Source organism: Lepisma saccharinum, chromosome 18 (assembly GCF_977018435.1).
Source record: "Lepisma saccharinum chromosome 18, izLepSacc3.1, whole genome shotgun sequence".
NCBI classification, from domain to species: domain Eukaryota; kingdom Metazoa; phylum Arthropoda; class Insecta; order Zygentoma; family Lepismatidae; genus Lepisma; species Lepisma saccharinum.
In genome coordinates, this window is record NC_139246.1 from 50,695,523 (window position 1) to 50,720,258 (window position 24,736).

Here is a 24,736-nt window from a genome sequence, read left to right on the forward strand (position 1 = left end):
CAGATGTCCTACCGACTAGACCAGCATGGTTCTGAAGAAAAGTGGCAATTATATTATATTGAACTTTGTGTTCATTTCCTTCCAGCAGTGCTCAAGATGATTCTTGTCAGGTGAAAAATAAAAGTTAACAATTTGCTTATCAGAAGGTGCAGAACAGGAAATTGTTTCAACTATTTTTCTTTCTGCAGATCAAATTTCATTATCGTACCTTTGCAAGATTCAAAAGAATGAAGTTTTATCCTTCAGCTGAATGAGTCATTGCTATTATCGGTAAACTACAATTTTGCAGTTGCTAAACAAAACACTGGCACCAGCTTCAGTGTAAAAACAATGAGACCGGCAGAAGAGAAAATCCTTGACATTTCAAAAGATAATGCAATTGTCGAAAACAGAAGTTTTATCAGCAGTGTGAAGAAAGAAAATGTTCCTTGCTTTAAGTTTTACCATGCTGTCAATGCAACAGACAAACAAGCTATATTTCCTATGCAGACAATTGCATTCCACAAGAAAAAGGGGGAGACATGAATTCTGCAATTATCACATTGTTCTGCACACCAGTCGCAGAGAATGAGCTGCTGTAGGGGTAGGGGGATCATTCACTTTCTTTCTACTTGTCACAAGGTTTTTTGTTGGATTTGAAGAATGAATCCAGGACTGGTCGCTTCATTTTAAGACGTCAAAGGAATGGGGACGGTATCCCATATCCACTCTCACCCGTAATTAGCCAGCGTGCATATATGAACAAAAAAATTGTGGCCAAAAAAATAAAAAAATGAATATTGTCATTTCAGCACTTAAAAAAAATTGCACACTACATTGATCCATGACAATATACTCACTAATTGGACAATAATGTGGTCCTTCTCATCGAGTTCTTTCATCAGTTTTTCGATTTCTTGTTGATTTGCAATGAAGTCTTTGCCACCTTCGGCAAGTAAACTCTCCAAATTCTGAAATCAAAGGAAACAGAGTTAGGAAATGCCAATTACTAGAGGCGAATATTTATGGTAAACAGAAAAGCAAAATTTCGGTACAAAAACTGTCAATCTCGGGTTCTAAAGCGGTAGGCTTAAATAAAATAAAATTTTGATGTTATAGCAGAAAAATCAGATCAAAAGCAGTATATAAAATGATATTTTGATTTTAAAATTGTGAATATAATCCCAAATTTGACTAAAACTGCACCTATCACACAAAATAAACATATACCTTCTAATAACACATTTCTGTAGTAACGAGAGTATTAAGTTTATTTCTGTACAAAGGGGTCCATTTTTGCTTCTCAGATATTTACAGTAGAATCAATCAATTTTCCGTGAATTTCATAACTCACAGGATAATTCAAACTTCAAAAAGTGTTGCATTGGTAAATAAACTATACCTTTCGTTTTTAAGAGATTAGTTTGCATTTTCCAGTTCATTTCGCATCACTTCGTGAAAAAATGGGGTAGGAAAATGAACCTCATACCTTTCAGAAACATGAAAAATTAACATTACAATTTGTAATTTCATATTTTGGGTTTTCATCAAACCAAATATGCATGCCTCTACCAATTTAAAATATTCAAATAAGCCAACTAATATACAGTAAGAGAATAATATTTCAAAATTTGGAAACTAGCTGGATCAGTATGAATAAAATGGGGGTTGGGGGAGGGGGGACTTGATGCTTGAATACAGTTTGCATTAAAATCACCTTGATATAAAAGTGATTTTCTCCAGATCCCTCTTCTTTGTCAATAAAAATAGAAAATCACACATAGTTTTGTACTCTGTTTATTTTAAACCTTGACAATAGACATTGGCTCTGTCCTAAAGGTACAAAGTACAGACTTGAAGTATAGTCTTGACAGAAGTGATGTCACCTAGTACAGTTCGAAAGTGTCAAGAAGACAAGTATGCAAGTGCACAGCATGCAGTACAGATGGTTGCTGACTAGGACACGTGATTCTCGCACTCGTTCATTTGTTTTAAATCACGGATGTAGAAAGCCAGCATTGATTGAAGTTCTTCTAATGTGTGGAAATGTATGTGTACAAACATTTGAAAATGCTATGTGATTTCTATGGTGAAAAACAAGTGCTTAAAACTCTGGGAAAACAACGAGTACTCATTTATCTACTGATCGTATTTGGCGCCGCAGTCGAAGTGCAATTCGAAAGACAACACTTCCAGTCCACGACTTGAAGTCCGCACTCCAAGACCATACTCGGAGGATGCTCGCTTCAAGTACAGTCTTGCACCTTTCGGACACAGCCAAAGCATCTGTTATTCTAACATTCTTGTCCACAACAGAGAATGCAAACTCAAGCTTTTGTAGTGAAATCTACTGATTATTTTAAATATACTCCCATTATTTCATGCAATATTGAATGCAGTTTCAGTCAATGCAAATGTCTTCAGTGATGACAAGAGGTAATTCATGTCTCAGTACGTAAAGAAAATTCAACAATCCATTATCTTATCTAAAATAAAGCAAATTTTGGATCACAATTAATGTCATCTATGACTAATACTTTTTATTTACAATGGGATTTCAATTAATAAAAGTTTCACGTCTATGGAGAAAAATTCAAACAGAAGTCGCACATAATTCCCAGATTTTCCGGTGAGTAGCCACCCTGAGATACACCAATAATTCTGATATTGAATTACAGTGGAATCTCAATTTTTACACCCACTAGACGTTAACCCATATAACTGTCAGTCCCAAGCCTATCAAATGCTGCACATGACTCATATTGGTTGGAAATACCTCTGATATTGATCAATTTATAGAATTTCCTGCATGGAGGAAACTGATAATGTTAAGTATTGAAAAATATCGTAATGGATGAGGCATTATAATGCAGAAACCTGGTGTAAATATCTTTTTCGGTTTTCATGTTACAAGAGAGAAAGGTTTGGGTTGTGCAACTTTTGGAACATACTGTACATTCAATCTTCATGGTTCCAAGAAAGCAACAGGTTATAAAATTTTTTCCACATTTTACATTCAACTGCATTTTTAAGCTTCTTTCACCATGATCCCCTGAAAAATAAAATCATGGTTCCACTGTACTTACATTCTAATATTTATAAAAACCATAATCAATTTTAAATGGCTACAAGGTCATCCGCCCACATCAACACAAATGCAGTTTAGTAGGGCTGAGCCGATGGTATCTGTTCCGGCATTTTGAACTTTCGAGGGGTATACAAAAATGGCACGTGGCACTTTTGCAAAGACTAATTATCTTTGAAATTATGCAAAATTCGAAGTTTCTTCCCATTTTGCATTATTTTTGTGTGAAAAGACTACATTTTGTTGTAGATGTAATTTAATATTCTTATGTGATTCTTGAATATTTTAAAGAAAAAGTCTTGGTAAATTGATGCATACAATTAAAATGGAATATTTACACACTAATCTTAACCAAGACTTTGAACAACTTAATTATAGTAAAACCCCATTAATCCGGACTATGAAGGGGGGGGATAAGTTGACCGGTTTAACAAAAGTCTGGATTAACTGAAATAACCTAAAAGAACAGTAGAAAGTGCATTAAAACTCAGTTTATAGCAACAAAACACATTTTGTATGGTGTATTTAAAGGGCATAGGCCTAAATGTACAGTACAGTAAAATGTAAAGCAATACTGTACATACAATTCAGTACCTACAACGAATGCGATTGTTGACAAACCTTGTATTCTTTTTTGGCCTGACCAGATTAAGCAAAGTCCGGCTTATTGGGGGTCCGGATGAACGAGGTTTTACTATATTTCAAATTTCAAGTACCGGGATTGATATGTGTGGGAATCTGCGAGAGTATCGGCATCGATATTGGTATCGGCTCAGCCCTGGTAGTAAGGGATTCAGAAACAGCTGTTTTAACAACCCTAGCAAGACATAAAAATACAATCTTACCTTTATGGTTTCATCCTTTGCTCTTATGTTAGCTTCACAAGCTCTCAACTGCTTGTGTATGTCATCCATTGTAAGATCATTCTCATCTAGATTAAAATCAACAACCTAACGGGAAAAAAAAACATTGCAAAATACAGGTACATAATAAAATTCATTACAAGCTAACAAAATGTAACAGATGCCATTATAAAAACAACAGAAATTTTAAATAAACATGCATTATTCATTGGCAATTACTGCTTGAAAAAAGCCACAAATAAAAGGTGAGGTGTATCAGCATGGAAGGCAGGACATCCAAGAAAATGGATGACATCTTCCTTCAGAAACAAATACATACCAGAAAGTGCTGCCACCTAGAAGCACCTGACAGTTGAAACCTTTCAGAACAATCCACACCGTATTCACCCATGTAAAATGCACACTTTTTCCAAAATTTTTGCCCCCCAAAACTGTGGTGCGTATTATGCACGGAATAATTTGGACAGCCAACATGAAACTGTACAGGGTTATTCCATGATTTTGTGACACTTGCATTGATCTTTCATGTTTATGGAAGCCTATCATGCTACATATCGTTGTAAAGCTTAAATGCTGCAATTTCTGAATATGGCAACAATATTCCATTCAAGATTGTGAAACTAATGTGCAAAGCTCATCACAAAATGAAGGAACATTCTGATTTTTATGGTACTTTGGATGAAAGAAAAAATAAAAAATAAAATAACAATTAAAATGTATTACTGGCCAAATATGAATTATATATATATGGGGTGTGTAAATGCCTTAATGGAAGAAATCTTGTGCTGCTAACTGCTAGTTTGAGGGTCATGAATATGCCTTATATAAATGTTATGTTAGTCATGGAAAAAGTATATATTTTGTAGTTTCTATTAGAAAAAGAAAAAAAGGAATGAGCAAAACCATGTATAAAAATTTAAAGGCCATTTCCCACGATTTTTCACTTTGTAAGTAATGTTATGTTATGTTCTGTGACACCAAGAAGAACAGTGCCGGTCTGTTAGAATTCAAGCATGCACCTCCCATCACATGGATGTGTATCAGCGGTATTTGTTGGGCAAGAAATAATAGAAAACTTCCTAAGCACTCCAAATCCATAATGTAATTTTGATCTAACATTCTACTATTACAGAATAAATAAGGTGGTTAAATAGTGAAAGCTTTGGGATGCTAAACACATGGAGGGAGAGGGGTGAGGTGACATGAGTTGGTGACTATATTCTCCTCTTGGTTCACCTAGCAACAAGTGAATAGGTATGATATCATTCACTCTTGATCTGCATAGCAACAGCTTTAAGACCTACAACTAAGAAAGCCATTTCTTGAATCTGGATTGTACTGTGCATTACATATGAGATATAATTGTTTGTCACTTTTCCCATCAAAAACTAGGGTGCACATTATACATGCTTAAATACGGTAATACACAGTTTTTTCAACTTGAAAACTTTTGTATTTGTAACTTGAACAGTTTGGAACACATTTGAACATTAAAACGTGAACATCAACTTTGGTTGGTTAGTTACATAGCAAGTTACACAATATGTTCCCTTATATACAAAAAAAGTACAAAAGTAGATATGTATTTTCATTCGATTGTTCTTTCTGTAGATGCTTTTTTTTCCAATTTGTTTCGAAAGTTACAAAGACCTCTCATACATATTTACATATTCTACAATAATTTGTGATGTGAAAAGTAATTAATAGTTGACAAAATTGGTTTCTTAAATATGTGCATGTTGCTGTGCTTTTTTGAGTTTATAAATTTGATACAAATTTTAATTTGAAAAATTTACATATTTAAAATTGCGTTGAAAATGTTCAAATAAAATAAATATATAGCAGAATTCTTGAAATTGATTGGATTCTCGATCATTATTGATATTACATATTCTCTAATACTACATATCCTTTTGATAATACATGTTTATGTACATATCTTATGAATTATTGTTACATATTTTGTACTTTGATATTACATAAAAATCCGGGCTCTCTACATTATTCATAATATTTTAAAAAGGTACCTTTTCATTTGATCACTCAAAGATTTCAGACTCACAGCCACACAGAGTGTGGTGAATTACTACTTGACAGGACTATCTGCCACCCAATATCGCTCTAGGAAATTCAGACAATCATATAAGGGTAATTCTTCCCCAGCTTTCCCTAAGCAGTTGCCTAATATCTACCACATGAAGATATACATCTACTACCTGTACTACATGTTCTCAAAGGCAGTATCTTTAACCTTAAGCGGTCGGCTGGTACAAATGTATACAGCTTAGGCTCGCTGGTGCACATGTGTACCAGCACCATGTGGCAGCAATTAGCGTGACATTTCTTGAAAACTACACGATATTTCACTTCTGTCTTTTGGGTACATATAAAGGTATAGCATACTCAAATTATGAAAGAATATATCCATTAGTATTATTAACAAGCGGAGATTGAAAAAGTACTTTGTTACCCCATAATATTATGGGATAGATTTATAACAATTTCTATAACTACCACATATAACTATAAACTACCACACTTTTTTTTTAAAATAATACATTTTACCTGTAATAATGAGTAAAAAGTAACACTTTAAGCAACGTACAACAGGGGGGGATATGGGGGTAAAGGCTCAATTTTCGAAATTTGCCCGGAACATGTGGCGGAAATAAAGTGCCATTTCTTAAAAACTACACATGATATTTCAGTTGTCTTTTTTGTTCATTTAGTTATTACATACTTGAATTACAAAACACTATATCCACTGTAACTATTCTTAACAAGCAGCATTTTAAGAAGTCCGTTGTTTCCCTTTTGTTACTACAAAAATTGACGGAATATATTTACCTCTCTTGGATAATTTTTTATGGACTGCATTTTTTTTTTTTGGAAAAAATTAAACTTTACACATACTAACGAGTAAAAAGCAAACACTTTAGGCAACGCATGTCAATTGAAGTTCCAGGGGGATGCAGGGGCAGAGACCTAAACTTCAATTTTTTTAAAAGTTGGCTTTACAGGTATGCAAAGCTCCGTCCGCTAAAGGTTAATACTGCACTTATGCAATAAATGCACACAAGTTTTTCAAATAAAAATATACAATGAACATATGCATCTCTTCCAGCACAAATTCAAGTTTACTTGTGCTTGACTTAAGAATATTAAAATACCTGGAGTTTCCTCATGCTTTCCATGTTGGTCTTGCATAATCCTAACTCCATTTGCAGTTCAGTAGCTTTCAGGGTTTGACTCTTTTTCTCACTATTCATTTTCTTCAATGTCTGTTCAAGTGTTTCGTTTTTCTCCTTCAAGTATTTAACTTCATCTTGCAAAGAAGCAATTTTCTCATACTGCAATGTAACACAATTCGAAAATGAACATATGAAAAACTTAGCATTAAGACATTGTTCACAATGTAAATATTTCATTAACACCAATACCAAATCTAAACTAAGATACAAATCTTGTGAGGATGTTAACTCATTGAGTGATAGTGTTGTCAGATTTCAAGTTGGTAAACCTTCTTGTTAATTTCACTCTCACACCTAATGATATTAGTACTAAATGTCACTGTTTATGGTATATTTCCTACTACAGCTTAAATGGAACTTAAGATAACCAACACATTTGTCTCTCACGAGTATCAATTCTACAAGGGATGCTCAGAAAGTAATGCCCCACAATTTTCTTCTCTATTCACATTGTGCGAAAATCACTGTCAGTATACTCAATGTTTCCATTATACATGTTATTTTTGTACATAATCTCCATCTACGTATACAACTATGTGGGGCATTACATTCTGAGCAACCCTTGGATTTCACAATCATTGAAGGGTTTTATTTTCATTATCAAAGTTCATTTTTTAATGAAGAAAAGCTACAAGTCAGTTAACTTTTTTCTGTTTAGTTCCCTGTATATCTTTTGGAGAAACGTTATGACCTAAGAACAGGGTTGGTAATTTTGTCTGGTTTTTATTCATGGACCACTACTTCAGCGCTATCTGTCAGATGACACGTACTTACATGTGGCATTAAATTTCAATGTTGCTACCCTTCCATTTTCACACTGCTCTCTAGATTCCAGAATGAGAAAAACTATGTGGGGCATTACATTCTGAGCAACCCTTGGATTTCACAATCATTGAAGGGTTTTATTTTCAATATCAAAGTTCATTTTTTAATGAAGAAAAGCTACAAGTCAGTTAACTTTTTTCTGTTTAGTTCCCTGTATATCTTTTGGAGAAAAGTTATGACCTAAGAACAGGGTTGGTAATTTTGTCTGGTTTTTAAAAAAAGCCCAATCCAGGTTTTTTTTTTCAGTTTATGCTTAAATATAATAAAAAATAATATTAATCTAATTTTATGACAGTTACCCTGGTCAAAAATTGGTGACCCCCGCCAAACTTGCACCATATTTCAAAAACTTTTGTCTGATGCTCAGCTAAGCAGCCAGCACTAGGTGACTGCAATTAACACTCAATTTCTCCAAAACCAATTAACAATTTTTAAAGAAGATTTGTTCCAAGACAAAAATACATGCAATGTTATTAAAACCATCAATGGTTCCCACCTTTGATGTGAATTGTCCCGGGTCCAATTCATGGTTGGAGCTCCCTAAATTTTGGTCCAAATCCTGGATCGTGAGAACAATTGGGAAGCTACTTAAAAAGAAGTAGTGGCCTCTGGTCTCAAAATCCAGAAAACTAGCAGCTATTGTATTCGGATGTGCTGACCATGTGTCACCCAATGGAAAGCAGCTTGTCACACATGCACTGACCACATGGATTTGTCTTATTTTAATTAAAAACATGAAATAGAATGGGTTATTACTTTTCAACCAGTGTTATTTTCTGATATGTTTTACTCATGGTTGGAACTGTATTCAGTAACACTGATACAGCACTTTTCCTGAAGGTGCATTATACCGGAGTATTCAAAAAAATGTACACACACACACACACACACTTTAAAATTGAATAGCTGCTATATTATTGTGAGCATTACAACAATACAAAGGGAAAAGTTTCAACATAGACACAGTTTCTGCGTGCAATTACAATAAGTGCTCAAACTGCAAACACTTTTGCACACGATGCTGTACAACACATTCATGATGACATGTTCCAGAGTAGCCACAGGGATTGCTGCACAAGCCATTTCAATTTCATGGCGCACAGTTATGCTAGTTAACAGTGCCATTTAATTTAAACTGTGCCTCATCACCCCCACACAATTTGGAAAACAAAATTAGTATAGTTTTCCACCTGCGCAAGGTATCAATCACAAAACTGATTTCTTCTGTCTGGGTGGTCCTCATTCAATGCATGTAAGAGCTGTGGAATGTAAGATTTCCAGTTTGCTCTGTGCAAAATACGACTTACGCTTTCCCTACTCATTCCTGTTTCACGTGAACATTGTTGTGTTGATTTCTGTGGTGAGCGTGTGAATGTAACTAACACCTGAACAAACGACACTTCACATGTGGTCATGCGAGGCCGGCCTGATCTCCCCTTATGCATATCAATCACTGTGCCTTCCCTTTCAAACTTATCGCAAAGCGAGCAATGCTTAGGCATGTTGGCGGTTCAGTTCCCTATTCCTGCCTCCATTGTCGTTGCACTTCACAGACATTCTCGAACTTCCAATACCACTTCAGAATGTCTTTTTGCCTCGAATGACAGCCATGTTTGCGATATTGCTGCACTTTCTCAACTTATTGCATGGTATTGCTGAACACTAATACTATCTGTTGATATTTCTGAATGATAGTACTATACGTTGAACCCATAGCCAAATTGAATTTAAGCGTATCACATGTATGACATACTTTTAAAGTGTACACATTTTTTTTGAACACCCCGGTACATTTTTCTTTTTCCCCCCAATAAGTATATGAAGACTTTTAATGGGATTTCGCATGATTGTAGCAACATTATAATGCTAAGGCTACTTAATATTTTTTTTATTCACTTTGGTTTATTGTGGTGGCCACAGTGAGCTGCCAAGTATGAAATTTCAATTTTTTTTTTTTCGCTTTTCACTATCACTGGGAGGGAAAATGCATAAATTTAATTTCTCATGAGAGAACTGTTATTCAGAAAAACATATCCTCACTTTTCTATGATAAACACTTCTCTTGCTGCAGTGAGTCTCGTGGGAAATTTGGCTGCGGCCAGCGGGATCCCATATGCCAGCATTTAGACCCACAGCTGTATGCTGACTTGCCACTGGATGCGTAAGTGTTTCATTACGCAAATAGCTGGTGTTCAGATTGCACATATTTGTGAAGTGTTAAGGTGTTTACAAGTGTTTTGGATTGTTTTGTTTTAGTTTATGTATTACTGGTGATTTTCTGCTGTCTTATAATGCCACACTATCCGTATAATTTTAATTTTAATGTACGACTCTTACATCATTATGAATTCTTGTAAGGAAGTTAGAAGGCACTTTGCAGCAGAATTTCCAGATGTTCCCGTTCCACACAGAGAAGAGTATTTGGATACTTGCGAACAAATTTAGGGAAACAGGGTCTGTTCTCGGTAAGAAACAAAAAAAGGTAAAACTGCATGTTCTTACTGATGAGAAATTAGATGGAGCACGATTGGAACATACTCCTCAAAATCCACCAGACGCCTTGCACAAGAAACGGACATTTAAAAGTCATCTGCATGGTGAGCTACCAAGCTTTTAAACCTGAAACTATGCAAGGTTACTGTAGTCCAGGAGTTGCTGTGCCACAGGTTCATGAGAGTCGAGTGAATTTCTGCAATTGGATGTTGCAGAATGCTACTGAAAATTTCCTAAAAAGATGCCGTAAATGTGTGGCTGCAGGAGGACATTTCCAACACCTCTTGTAACAAGGTAAGTGCTCATTTTAATTGGAACTGTCCATGTACTTGTACCAGCTTATTTCATTACATAGCTTGCGGTTCCAGTTATGTGGATGTTGCATTAAGTTTGCCAGCAAACGCGCTCAACATGCTAGCCAGCGCTTCGCAGCTAAATTTCCTCTGACTCCCTGTATAATATATTTTCTACATAATGACATTTCAAAAAGGAAAAAAAAAAATTGACTGAGATTTCTCAAGGTGGGCTTTCTGGAGAAAAGAATAAAATAATATTGAGAAAAGTGTTGGGTGCCCCTGGGCCAAAACTGAATGCAAAGTGTCCATAACGTTAAACCTAGCACATTCAGTGAAAACACCGACTAATGCTTCCACTGTGGTAACATGCTAATATTACTCTTATTTAAATCATAGTGCAAAACAGGAATAGAAGTTCTGTACATCTTCGATTGATTTACATGATTTCGTAACACATTTCACATGGGATAAGATGTGTGTACTGTAGCATGTTAGTTACATTTCTTGCTTACCTCATCTTCAGAATCATCATCGCTGTCTGCACTAGTATTATGATATCTCTTTCTCTTTCGCTGCTGTTCGTAGTATTCTTCCAGTTTCTTGATTTTCCATTCGGTATTACTTTCAGCTCTCAATTCTACTTCCTTCACTCTTTCGCTACAACAAAAACCAAGGAATGAAAATGAGAAACCACTCGAGATCATCAGAAACAAAAATTACAAAAATTCTGTCAACTTGGAAAGAGTTCTCACAATTGCATGACTGTAAAGTTATAGAATAAACTTAACACTGACTACCACAGTAGAAAAAAAAAATCCTTGGTTTTATATTATTAAGAGAATATAATAAAAACATTGAAAGCAATATCTTGATGATTAGATGGAAAATGTTATTTTTAATTACCACATTTACACATGTATAATGCGCACCCTGGTTTTTGATGGGGAAAAGTGACAACTATATCTCGTATATAATGCGAGTACAATCCAGTTTCAAGAAATGGCTTTCTTAGTTGTAGGTTGTAAAGCTGTTGCTATGCCGATCAAGAGAGAATGACATCATACCTATTCAATGAGTCACCTGTTGCTATGTGGACCAAGAGGAGAATATTCTCGTGTGTAAACAAGTCACCAACTCACACCATTTCCCCCCCTCTCCCTCCACTGTGTTTAGCATCCCAAATCTTTCACTCTTTAACCACCTTATTTATTCTGTAATAGTAGAAAGTGAGATCAAAATTAACTTGTGGATTTGCAGTGCTTGAGAAGTTATTGTCTATTATTTCTCACTCAACAAATACCGCTGATACGTATCCCATGTGACGGGAGGTGAATTCCAGAATTCCACCAGAATGGCACTGCTTTTCTTGGTGTTCCAGAACATTACATTACAAAGTAAAAAATTGTGGACATGGCCTTTAATCTTTTATACATGGTTTTGCTCATTTCCCCTTTACTTTTTCTACAAATAACCTTCAAAATCTATACTTTTTCATGACTAACGTAACATTTATAGGAGGCACATTCAGGACCCTCAAACTAGCAGTTAGGAGAACAATATTTCTTCCATTAAGACATTCATACTCCATATATATATAATATTATTTGGCCAGTAATGCATTTTAATTATTGTTTTCTTTTTCCTTATCTTTTCTTTCATCCAAAGTACCATAAAAATCAGAATGTTCCTTCATTTTGTGATTTGCTGATTTTAATCGCATTTCACATTAGCGTCACAATCTTGAATGGAATAATGTTTGCCATATTCAGAAACTGCAGGATTTAAGCTTTACAATAATATATAACACAGTTCCGTAAACAGGAAAAATCATTGCAGGTGTCATAAAATCATGGAATGACCCTGTACAGTTTCATATTGGCTGTCCGAATTATTCCGTGCATAATATGAATATCAGGTTTTTTCTTTTGGGGGGGGGGGCAAAAATTTTCGAAAAAAGTGCACATTATACATGAGTAAATACAGTACTTTATTATGGGCATGAGTCATATGCAATTCTTTTATTTTGTTTACTTGTCAGATATAAGTGAAATTTAAAGGCAAAAATAAATACAAAAGTAGTTAATGTACATTTATTCATTTGATCTATGCTTTTTAAATCATTCGTATTTATTGTAACAATAACAGCACCACTAAATAAGATATTCAGGAACCATCTGCAAATTTTGTCCACAGGACCATTCTTCACGTTAACATAGCATGATAGATGTGTGAGCTAAATATGCCCTCTTCTAAACTTTCTGTAGGAAAGTGAATTCTTCAATGTGCTTTCAACATAAATGCTCTTATTAGAATTGACAACACCGAAGGGACATATGTTTGTCACATGCCTCTTCCTGCCTTGTCAAGATTGTGAAGAAGATATGCCTGACTTTCCTTACTTTTGTCGAACCAAAGCTGTTCACATTACAAGGGCTGTAAGGCACTTTTAGTCAGCCTAATGTAAAGTTTAAAAACTAAATTGCACATGGCATAAAGACAACAATACCAAATTGAGGTTTTATGTACCTCTGACATCCTCAACAATAGCAACACAATCTAAAGAAGAATTTCCACAGATTCTGAAGGCAAACATGAAATACCTACTGTATGTTAACATTCTTTATAATCATGTTGTTCATTGCAGTTGCTTAGAATGGAATCTCAGTAAAGAAAAAGTGGTCAAAATTAAGTGCCACAACAGAAGGATTTTTGGGATATATCTGAACGACTTCGCGATGACATTGCCATCTGTGCGATTGAGCTAGATCATGGTGTGGCTATTATCAGTCATGTATTACAACTTGCAACTTGTCATGCACGTAGCTGTCAAATGACACCGAAAGTGAACCATTATTTGAAAGGGTACAACATGGGCCTTTTCCATGCACATTTCTTGTATGACTGAATAGTAAAACAGTGTCGGGAGAATGGGTTGACGATCAGGAAAACCACTGTGAAAGAGATAATGCCCTGGTGACCACAACATAGGCCTGTTTGTAAACATTAGCCCACCTTTAAGAGGACACCAGTGAAAGTATCGCCTCTTGTGCTCAGAGATATAGCATGTCAGGAAATCCACCAACCCGACATGAGATGAGCTCCTCCACTGTGAACAAAGCCATCCATAACAATCTCAAGTTGTGCTGAGTTCATAAGGCCCATATGCACCACATTGCTAAACACAGAACCAAATGCAAACACCTGGTGGAAAAATGTGGTCACAATGGACAAAGTGTACATTTACCTCACTGGCAGTGGTAACATTCGGTTGATTACATACTGTAATACTGATGGCAAGAAGTGCAGCAACTTTGTTTGCTACTGCCAGAGCACTTTTCCAAGGTGCTTCATTGTTGTCACCATATTTGATTATGCAGGGAAGTGATCAGTAGGACCCGGACTTATAGACATCATTTTAGGCTTTATAAAGAAATGATTTAGCCCTTTTTAGGATTTTTCCCCTACCCGTATTTTTATTGAAATCAATCACAAATCTTTGTATTTACATGAGCATCAATACTGCAAACACATTTTCCTTCACATATTACATGTTTACTAAACTTAAAGCATACAAAAAACACAGTTTTTAGAAAATACAGAAAATAATAAAAAAATCAAAGTTCCAGTTTTTAAAATACAAGTTAAAGGTTAGCATACAAAACAAAATCATCACATTTTTTAAGAAGAAGTGTTGCAATGAACAACCATGTACAATCCCACATTATCTGTTGAGAAATATTTCCTATTGTCCCTCAACACAATTTTGTATTGAGAAAAGGTTTGTTCCACACAACATGAAGTGATTGGTGCATACTTCATAGATGTACTTTCTTTAGATCCCCATGGTAATTCTCCACTTATTTATTCTCCTTGGAGAGCTGCAGATATGTCCTTCATCTTCACATATCCAGGATTTGGTTCCAGGACTTTAGAGAGCTTTGAATAGAGTACACCACCCAATACCTCTGGTACTTCCTTCTTTGAAAGTGTTTCAAAGATGTTCATTGGAAGTGATGCATCTTCCAGGTGTTCAATGGTAGCAGGAAAGAGCGATTTTATGAATGCAAGAGAAGCTATATTTTTGCTATTATGTAGAGCATTCTTCGCCGTCGAGATGCAAGCAGCTTCGCTGCTGTCAAATTTATCCACAACAGTTTTTCCTGATACAGGGTGGCTATTCTAGGACCATGATAAAATTCAAGTATAATTCCCGGTTTTCAAGGCAATCTTTCCAAAAATTCAAGCAGATATATTCTCTATTTCAACCTTACGTATTACCGCCTCTGAACATCCACACATAAATATCTTCATAATATAAAGGGTCTGTGTGATTCCAACATCCAAAAATTATAATTCAATTAAACGATATACGTAATATACACCTTCATGGCATGGTGCTAAGCACAGGGGAACACTTTACCTTTTTTTTTTTTTTACGTAATATAATTAAAATATTTAATTTAAGGTGCTGAGTTTCTATTTACAATCAGAGGCGCAAACACGAATTTTTGTCAGAGTGGGCGGGGAGAAAATGCCAGGATAAACGTACTAAAACTAATTTGTTTTATTTTACTTCGCTTTTTGTGCCACGTCTGGCTAATTTGCGAAGATGGGGACGAATGATATGATGAAATTGATGAATGGACAGTCACAAACATCAATGCCCAAGCTGGGATTCGAACCTGCCGGGACCAACATTGTTATTGTTGTTATTATTATTATTATTAATTAATAGTAGTAGTACCAAACATGTTATCATCCTCGTAAATTATGCAAAAAGGGGAAGTTGGTGCTAAGTTTGTGATCGAACAAACTATTTCAATTATTTTTTCAACACATGGCACAGTAGTTCGGATCCACACATTAACCTCTTGTGTCCCAAGCGTCTCGATCGAGATACCCAAATGTAACCCTCACGGTCCCAAGCATCTCGATTGAGATGCTGTGTCAAGGTCGTAGTTTTTACGATATAACTTTTCTATTTTTGGCTAGAATTTCGATTTTATTTTTCATATTGTTCCTAACACATGTATTTAACAGAAATGTTTTTTTGCATTTTTTTGTCTTCATGAAAATGGAAGGGGGGGGGGTAGGATGCAGCGAAGGGGGACTTCTCTTTTGCATCTCTTTTCAAGGTCAAATTTTTTCCGACAAAAGAAGACCAGTCGAAGGAAGCTTGTTTATCAGCATCCGATGTCAAAATGAAAGTTTTCCGTGAGGGTGCAAGCAGGGGGAGGGGGAAGACTGGTTGTTGAATCTGCGTTGTGAGAATGGAATTTCGAAGTGCGCTGAAGGAAACCTTTGTTTTTTAGCACAAGTGTCCACAAGTTGCAACAGAGGTTACCCTGCATGGTCTAAAAATAGAATTTCAAGCAGCTGCAAGAATTGGCGCTCATTTTTCACTGCGTTCTAGCTTTTCGTCCGTGAATGTTGTGCATAGGTGTCGTTTTGTGCCCAAGTGCGAGAACATTTTTTGGGTGAAGTGAATTTTTTAAATAATTTTTGGGGGTTTTCTCCCTTCCCCCTCCATATATATGCCAAATTTGCATAAATTTTGCATTTTGACATTTTTTTCGGGGGCGGGGGAAACAGCATTATTTTAAAGAAAAGTATTTTTGAGGGGATTTCCACCCTTTCCCCCCTCCATATGTACGCCGAATGTGCATAAATTATATATCGTCTGAATCTGCGATTCATTCCGCGTACAACGGTATATCTTTCATATCTCTAGGGCATATAGTTTCTGAGCTATAGTCATTTCAATGTAACTCTGCATTTTGAAGCTTGAATCAGTGGCGTGCCGACCATTCCTTTTGGGGGTACAACTCAAGTTACATTGGTCATATGATAATAATGCAAATATTTTTGTGTTCCTTACATGTCAGCGATCATTTCCATGTGCATGTCGACACTGTCATGTACTTTTTTCTTGAGGGAAGGGTGGGGGAACCAAATTTTCCCCCCCAAAATTTTAGAATTTTGAGAGTTAGCCCTCTCCCCACCGCCACATATATGCCGAATTTGCATAAATTTCATATAGTGTGAATCTCTGGTTCATTCCGTGTACAACGGTATATCACTCATCTCTCTAGGGCAATTAGTCTCCGATCTACACTCATTTAATTGAAACTCTGCATTTTGCTCAAAATCAGCTTGGGCACCAAGGGGGTTACATGTGAAAATGGCCTTGGGTTCCAAAAGGTTAAACTGTAGGTCCAGTCCTGATTAGCCTCACTGTGCATCAAGTGGACTTAAAACCACAAATCAATCAATCAATTTTACATTTTTCATTTAGATAGTTGAAAATTTTACTAAAATAATTTTTATTTGCATAAAATGTGAATAGGGTTTGGATTTAAAAAGTTGTAATTTTTCACGGCTATGGAGAGAAATTCAAGAAGAATTCACGCATAATTCCCAGAATTCAAGGAATTCCCGGTGAGTAGCCACCGTGTGATAATGTTCAGCGTAGTAGAGTGCAGCTGACAACAAAGTTCCCCAGCGAGTGATGATCGGCTCTGGAGGAAGAGGTAATTCTGGTAGCAACTCTTTGAATGTCGAAATGCGACTTGGCAATTTCAGGAAAACTTTCTTGACAGAAGAAACAATATAATTTACTCCTGGGAAATTAGTTCTTATTTCTTCTGCATACCGATGTAAAGAATGGGCTAGGCACATTACGTGGATCATATTCACATAAAAACTTGACAGAACCTTTCCTGCTTTAATTATATAGGTGGCACTATCACTAAGCAGGAGGAGAAACGTTTCATCTCGATTCTCTGTAGGGCACAAGATACGTAGGGCTTCTCTAACAATACAAGCTGTAGTGCTGTGATTTGTTTTCTCTAGTTCTTTGCATAGGACTAGATGAGGTTTTCCAGAATCTAGCTTCCCGATGACAACATTGGCAATGCAACGGCCACAGCAATCCGTGGTCTCATCAACACAAAGCCACATGTAATCGTCACCTATGTCGGCTCTTATGGTATCTAGTGTCTTATAGAGGGACTTCAAATAGTTCTTCCGCAAGGTAGACTCATCTGGAATTTTGTGACCACTAATATCTTCAAGGAAACTGTGTAAAACCTTGTTCTTCAACACATTCCACGGCACGTTTCCTGCTGATACAAATGCCTCACACAACCGCACATTAAAAATATCCACTGTAGAACTTGTCGCAGGTGAAGAAATAAACGGTTGAATCAAGGTTTTCTGCTTTTTTGTGATAGTGTTTTTGTTGGTTGTCCACTCCTCACGTTGCTCAAAATGTGATTTTTTGTAACAAAATAATTGTTTCTGACACACTTGACAAAAGATGACCTTACTATCTGTTGGAAAATGGGAATCGTTAACAATCAATTGTCGAAGTAAATTACTTTTTGCGGCATTCACTTGAGGCATGTTGCAGCAGGAATAACTTTGACTAGCTCTGTTCTCTTTCTCTGTTCTAAACTGTAACTGCTTTTCTTACATTTACAATCTAAACAGGAATCTGTTGGATCACAACAATGAAATTTCGTAAAAAATTTAAAACTTGTCATGTTAAGCTATTTCTTTTGTAATGCCAACTTTGCTTCCCTTTTTCTTTTCATGCCCTTTCCCTTATCTCATTTTCGTATGTATGTATATGTGTGAGTGTATGTATGTATATGTGTGAGTGAGAGTGAGAGAGTGAGTGAGAGAGTGAGAGAGTGAGAGAGTGAGAGAGAGAGTGAGAGTGAGAGTGAGAGTGAGAGAGTGAGTGAGAGTGAGTGAGAGTGAGTGAGAGTGAGAGAGAGTGAGAGAGAGTGAGAGAGAGTGAGTGAGTGAGTGAGTGAGTGTGAGAGTGAGTGTGAGAGTGAGAGAGAGTGAGAGAGTGAGAGAGTGAGTGAGTGAGTGAGTGAGTGAGAGAGAGAGAGAGAGAGAGAGAGAGAGTGAGTGAGTGAGTGAGTGAGTGAGTGAGTGAGAGAGTGAGAGAGAGAGAGAGAGAGAGAGAGAGAGAGAGAAAATATGTTTTCATATTGCCGTACAGTTAACAATGTGTTCACTCTGATAAAATAAAACAAGGTTTCAGCATTTTTTGATTCTTTTACATTTATAGTTTTATTTCCTGTAGTTTACGGTTATTACAAGCATAAGAAAACAGTTTTTCTTTGTGACGTTTCAGGAGAACACACGCTCCTTTCATCAGACATTTATTTTCATTTTGACTAAAGATACAGTTATAACAATGGTTAGTAATTTTTTACACAAAAAGAATCTGATATATAATGGATGTTGTCAATGTTACATTGTTGTAATATAGCAACTTAACTGTGAAAAAAGCAGTCTGTTTTATTTTTATTTCAGATTTTTTTTTAAAAAAAAATTATGAATCTAAAATATCATCAGGTAATTCAAATTCATCATTGTTTTCACAAAGTCTCTTGATGTTTTCTGTTACATTAAATTTTAAAGATGGTGGCTTACTCCAAGATGATTATATAGAAATTTTTCAATTCGGAATGAAATTTTCAGTTGGTAGTGCTTATATACACAAGGAAGATTTTGTGATTTCAATAGAGATAGCACTGAATTTCTTAGATGATGAGGAGGAAAAAAGAAAATTACGAAGTCTCACACATGATGCTCTTGATGAACGGTTAAGTTTTGAATACAACAGAAGAAATAACAGAGGTCCAAAATACACCGAACAGGAGAAAGATCATATAAGGTTGGGGAAAAAAGTTCATGGTTTCAAGATCTGGTTGAAAGAAAACAACATTTTCTTAATAACATCGGACAAGGAAAATAAACCTGTCCTTATCCGAATTAAGGACTATAAAGAAAAAATGGAAGAATGTTTCAAAGTAAACAATTTCACAGAAACCTCTCGAAACCCTATAACTAAAATAATAAATGAGGTAAAGAAAGTAATTGAAAGCAGTATCACGATACCAAGAGAAATGAAGAAAAAACTCATTGTCAAAAATTCAACCCTGCCGATTGCCTTTGGACTACCAAAAACTCACAAACCGGGAACTCCAATATGACCCATCATTGCAACTTTCACACATCCTGCATACAAACTATCCAAATATTTAGTTGAAAGACTTGGTATAATTAAACAACAAACACCATTCAGTGTTAAAAATGCATATGAAGTGAAACAGAAACTAAAAAATATTGTTTGGAATAATGCGTATCGTATTGCAAGTTTTGATGTTGAAAATTTATAACCTAGTGTCCCAATAGAAGGTGCCACAGATGCATTACACAGATGGCTTACTGAGATGAAGTTTAACCCAGTAGAATCATCTCTACATCAGATATGTAGATGATGTGCTAATTATTGCTAAAAATGAGAACACCATCATGGACGTATTTAAATTGTTAAATGAATCACATCATCGCATAAAATTCACTTGCGAACCCATGAATAACAATGTAATTTCTTTCCTTGATCTGCAAATTAAGACAACTGACTCAACAATTCGAACATCAGTCCATAGGAAAAAATTAGCAGGGGAAATATACATCCATGCCAAATCAGAACATTCGAGTATAACAATGGATAACATATTTTTAAATTTTTTCCTAAGAGCACAAAGACTATGTTCTAATAATGAGGATATCAAAAATGAAGAAGAAAGGCTCTTTAATATAGCAAAAGAAAATGGCTTTCACACTAACAGAATAAACCAAATCAAAAAACAAGTTGCAAGAAAACTAAAGGAAAAGAGAAATACAGACAAAGATGAAAAATCTGTTGAAAAGAAATTTGTGTGCATTTCATTCCACAAGGGATTCTCACACAAAATTGCAAATTTTTTTAGAAGTTTTAATTTTAAAATTGTTTTTAAATCACCAAGAAGTTTGGAATGTACATTTAATGAATTCAAAATGAGAAACTCTCTACCAGATGTGGAAACCACAGGAATATATAATATAAGTTGTTCATGTTCAAAAGATTATCTGGGACAAACAGCAAGGAAAATGGCAATAAGATGGCACGAACACGATTTGGACATTATAAATCTAAACCCAAGAACAGGTTTGTCAACTCATATCATCGAAGAGAAGCATTTGATTAAAAAGAGAAGGGTTCTAAATAGATTAACGGGAAACAGAGTTGAATGTCTGGGAAGCTTCGTTCATTGCAGAAGAACACTGGAATAAATTAAATAATGAAAATGGTAACATAGATCCAGTATGGAGTTTTCTTTTTCACAAATGGAGTAAGCCACCATCTTTAAAATTTAATGTAACAGAAAACATCAAGAGACTTTGTGAAAAGAATGATGAATTTGAATTACCTGATGATATTTTAGTTTCATAATTTTTTTAAAAAAATCTGAAATAAAAATAAAACAGACTGCTTCATAATTTTTTAAAAAAAATCTGAAATAAAAATAAAACAGACTGCTTTTTTCACAGTTAAGTTGCTATATTACAACAATGTAACATTGACAACATCTATTATATAACAGATTCTTTTTGTTTAAAAAATTACTAGCCATTGTTATAACTGTATCTTTAGTCAAAATGAAAATAAATGTCTGATGAAAGGAGCGTGTTCTCCTGAAACGTCACAAAGAAAAACTGTTTTCTTATGCTTGTAATAACCGTAAACTACAGGAAAATAATTTTACATTTATTTAGCTCAAACGTTCAATTTAGCCTTTTTTAGGATCTTATTGATGTATTTAATTAAGAAATTGCTAAAACAAAAATATATTACTTACGTGAAATTTAGAAGATTTCGCACTTCTGTATTGCACAATTTAATGGTTCAATCCTATTAATTTCGAAGATCCACTGTCTTCATTCACAAAAGGGTACGGCAGTGAAGACAGTAGATCTTCGAAATTAATAGGATTGAACCATTAAATTGTGCAATGCGGTAATTTTAAACCGCGTTTACCGCAACCATCATGAACAAAAATATATGTTAGAATAGTGACGTTACCAAGCAAGGAATAAAATAGGTTAAAACCTGAGAATTCAGGCCCTACTGATAAGTAAGGTGGACAGAAATGTGAAGGTGAATGCTGCCTACTTTCGGCCATTAATTATGACCTATCTTCTGTACAGGCATCTCTCGCTTGTAAGGAGGGGACACTCAACAGGTGTGCATTCATAAGGACAAGGCCTCAAGCCAAACCACCCAAACATCCCTCCACTTTTATCAGGAGGTGGAGCAGGAAACAGGGATTTCAGTTCTCTCATTCGGGACATTCCGGTGAAAAGCAATGATGCCAGTCCTATGGATTTCTGTGCATTTGGACTATTCAAACGACGTCTGAAACATTGCCATCCTTGCACCCTCCCTGGTCTTTGGAAAGCCTGCAGAGAGCAATGGGATAGGATTCCCATGCATGTTCTCCAATGTAGTTGGCTACAATGGAAACACTGATGGAAGGTGATAGTCCACAATGTTGGTGGTCCGATAGAACATAATCGGTGGTGGCAACATGGCATTTCATGAGGTCAGTACACTCATTCAGATATATCCCGAACAATCTTCTGTATTAACTAATGTAAATCCTGCAACTTAAATTTAAAGAAGCACAAGTATTTCCTAAATGAAATGCATGGCTATGAAATTAGGCAGGTGACAGAAGTTCACGCAGTTGCCACATCGAGCATAACCCCATGTGTTCGGAGGCTTAAGGCGAGGAGGGACAATTTCCCCTAGGTCTTTCTCGCTGGGACAGCTGTCTATCACTGTTGCCAACTTCACTCTTTTGGAGCCAGATCTGGCTCTTTCGTGAACTCGTTACTGTGAACTGTGGCACCCGCCCTCTACCCCACCATGATGCCACCACTGGCTCCGGCACATAAGGACCAACCTTTGCCATGAGTGTACATTTTGCACATGACATGATATTCATATAATTAACTGTGAAAGAAGCAGTCTGTTTTATTTTTAATTCAGATTTTTTTTTAAATTATGATGAATTTGAATTATAGATCGACCACAAGGAAAAAAACCTTGGGACGAAAAGTCCTCGCGCAACTTTCCCTTCTTCCCTCCACCTCGGGCCATAAGGAAGCATTGTCCACTCTCCCCCTCCCCTACTTGTGGGGGTACGGTGCACAGGAGCCGCGTGTCTGCGCAAGTTGTTTTGCTCGTGGTTCCACTATACCTGATGATATTTGGGATTCATAATTTTAAAAAAATCTGATATAAAAATAAAACAGACTGCTTTTTTCACAGTTAAGTTGCTATATTACAACAATGCAACATTGACAACATCCATTATATATCAGATTCTTTTTGTGTAAAAAATTACTAACCATTGTTATAACTGTATCTTCAGTCAAAATGAAAATAAATGTCTGATGAAAGGAGCGTGTGTTCTCCTGAAACGTCCCAAAGAAAAACTGTTTTCTTATGCTTGTAATAACCGAAAAACTACAGGAAAATAATTCTACAATGCAAGCAATGCGTACATACAAGAAAAACTTCTCAGTTTAATCTAGATGATCCCAAATTTGACTTTGCCCACATCTACCTTTCTGGTCTCAATAAAGGAAGCTAAAAAAAATATGAATTTAACATTTTTCATGATTAGGGAATACAAGACGTTAAAATTTTTGTATAATTGTTTCCCTAAAAAACTTAATCGAAGTTCAACTGTATACAGCAAGTAAGAGCACCTAAGTTACAACATTCCATGTAGTTGCTAAACACTTACTTTACAAATAATATCAACAATGCTGCTAGAGAATCTAGACAAATCAAAAACTGGAATCAAAAAATATTCTATTATTAGAACATTACTAGAAATTGAGCATCCAGAAGCTACTTCCAAACAAGCACTATCTCAGAAATATGATCAACTTAGATATATCTGATTGCAGTCATATATTCTGGAATATAAATATTTTAAGGACATAAAACTTACAAAAAAAAAAAAAAGGAAACTTACTCGCAAGCTGTCTCAACTTCAGCAAGCATCTTGTTGAATTCCGTGTAAAGTTCTTCTCGGATGTTTTTCTCTATCTCGCTTTTCTCCTTCTTCTCCCTTTTCAACTCAGCTTGTACCTTCTCAATCTTTTCCATCAAACTCTGCAATGTAAGAACATGAGAAAGTAAGACCTTTTTCCTGTAAATATGTAACTTTCAAAAATATTTAATTTCCTACCATTCACAATAACCCCTTTTTCTTAAAATATGCCTTGATGGCAACAAAATCTCTGAAAATTGTACCAAAACATATTCACATGCATACTTTTCTTCCTTTCTTTATTATGATGATAATTACCGTATTTACACGTGTACAATGCGCACCCTGGTTTTTGATGGGGAAAAGTGACAAAATTGTTTATCTCTTGTATAATGCGCAGTATAATCCAGGTTCAAGAAATGGCTTTCTTAGTTGTAAATCATAAAGCTGTTGCTATGCCAATCAAGAGCTAGTGACATCATAGCTATTCAATGAGTCACCTGTTATGTGGGCCAAGAGGAGAATATCCTCTTGTGTAAACAGTAAGTCACCAACCCAAGCCACCTCCCCCATCTCCCTCCACTGTGTTTAGCATCCCAAAGCTTTCAATCTTTAACCACCTTATTTATTCTATAATAGTAGAAAGGGAGATCAAACTTAAGTTATAGATTTGCAGTGCTCAGGAAGTTATTTTCTGTTATTTCTCGCCCAACAAATACTGCTGATACACATCCCATGTCATGAGAGGTGCATGCTCAAAGTCTGCCTGCTTTTCTTGTGTCACAGAACATTACACAGTAAAGTGAAAAATCATGGAAAACAGCCTTTAAAATTGTATACATAGTTTTGCTCATTTTCTCTAAGTTTTCTGGGACAAAAAAAACACCACCTTCAAAATATATACTTTTTTCCATGACTGATGTAACATTTATAAGAGGCCCATTCAGGACCCTCAAACTAGCAGTTAGCAGAACAAGATTTCATTCATTAAGGCATTTACACACTCCATACATGTCATATTATTTGGCCA

At 35.6% G+C, this 24,736-nt stretch overlaps 1 protein-coding gene across 3 annotated transcripts in view; it reads right to left on the minus strand.

Moving 5' to 3' along the window:
• LOC146002569 (uncharacterized) overlaps window positions 1–24,736 on the minus strand; it is a 205,775-nt gene that overhangs the window by 77,752 nt on the left and 103,287 nt on the right. For all 3 annotated transcript variants that reach the window (XM_083140509.1, XM_083140510.1, XM_083140508.1), the window contains exons 13-17: window positions 23,689–23,828; window positions 11,305–11,449; window positions 7,098–7,277; window positions 3,910–4,014; window positions 840–950 (exon numbers count right to left, since the gene is read on the minus strand). In XM_083140509.1, the coding sequence (XP_082996635.1) occupies window positions 840–950; window positions 3,910–4,014; window positions 7,098–7,277; window positions 11,305–11,449; window positions 23,689–23,828 (681 nt within the window). The remainder of the gene's footprint in view (window positions 1–839; window positions 951–3,909; window positions 4,015–7,097; window positions 7,278–11,304; window positions 11,450–23,688; window positions 23,829–24,736) is intronic.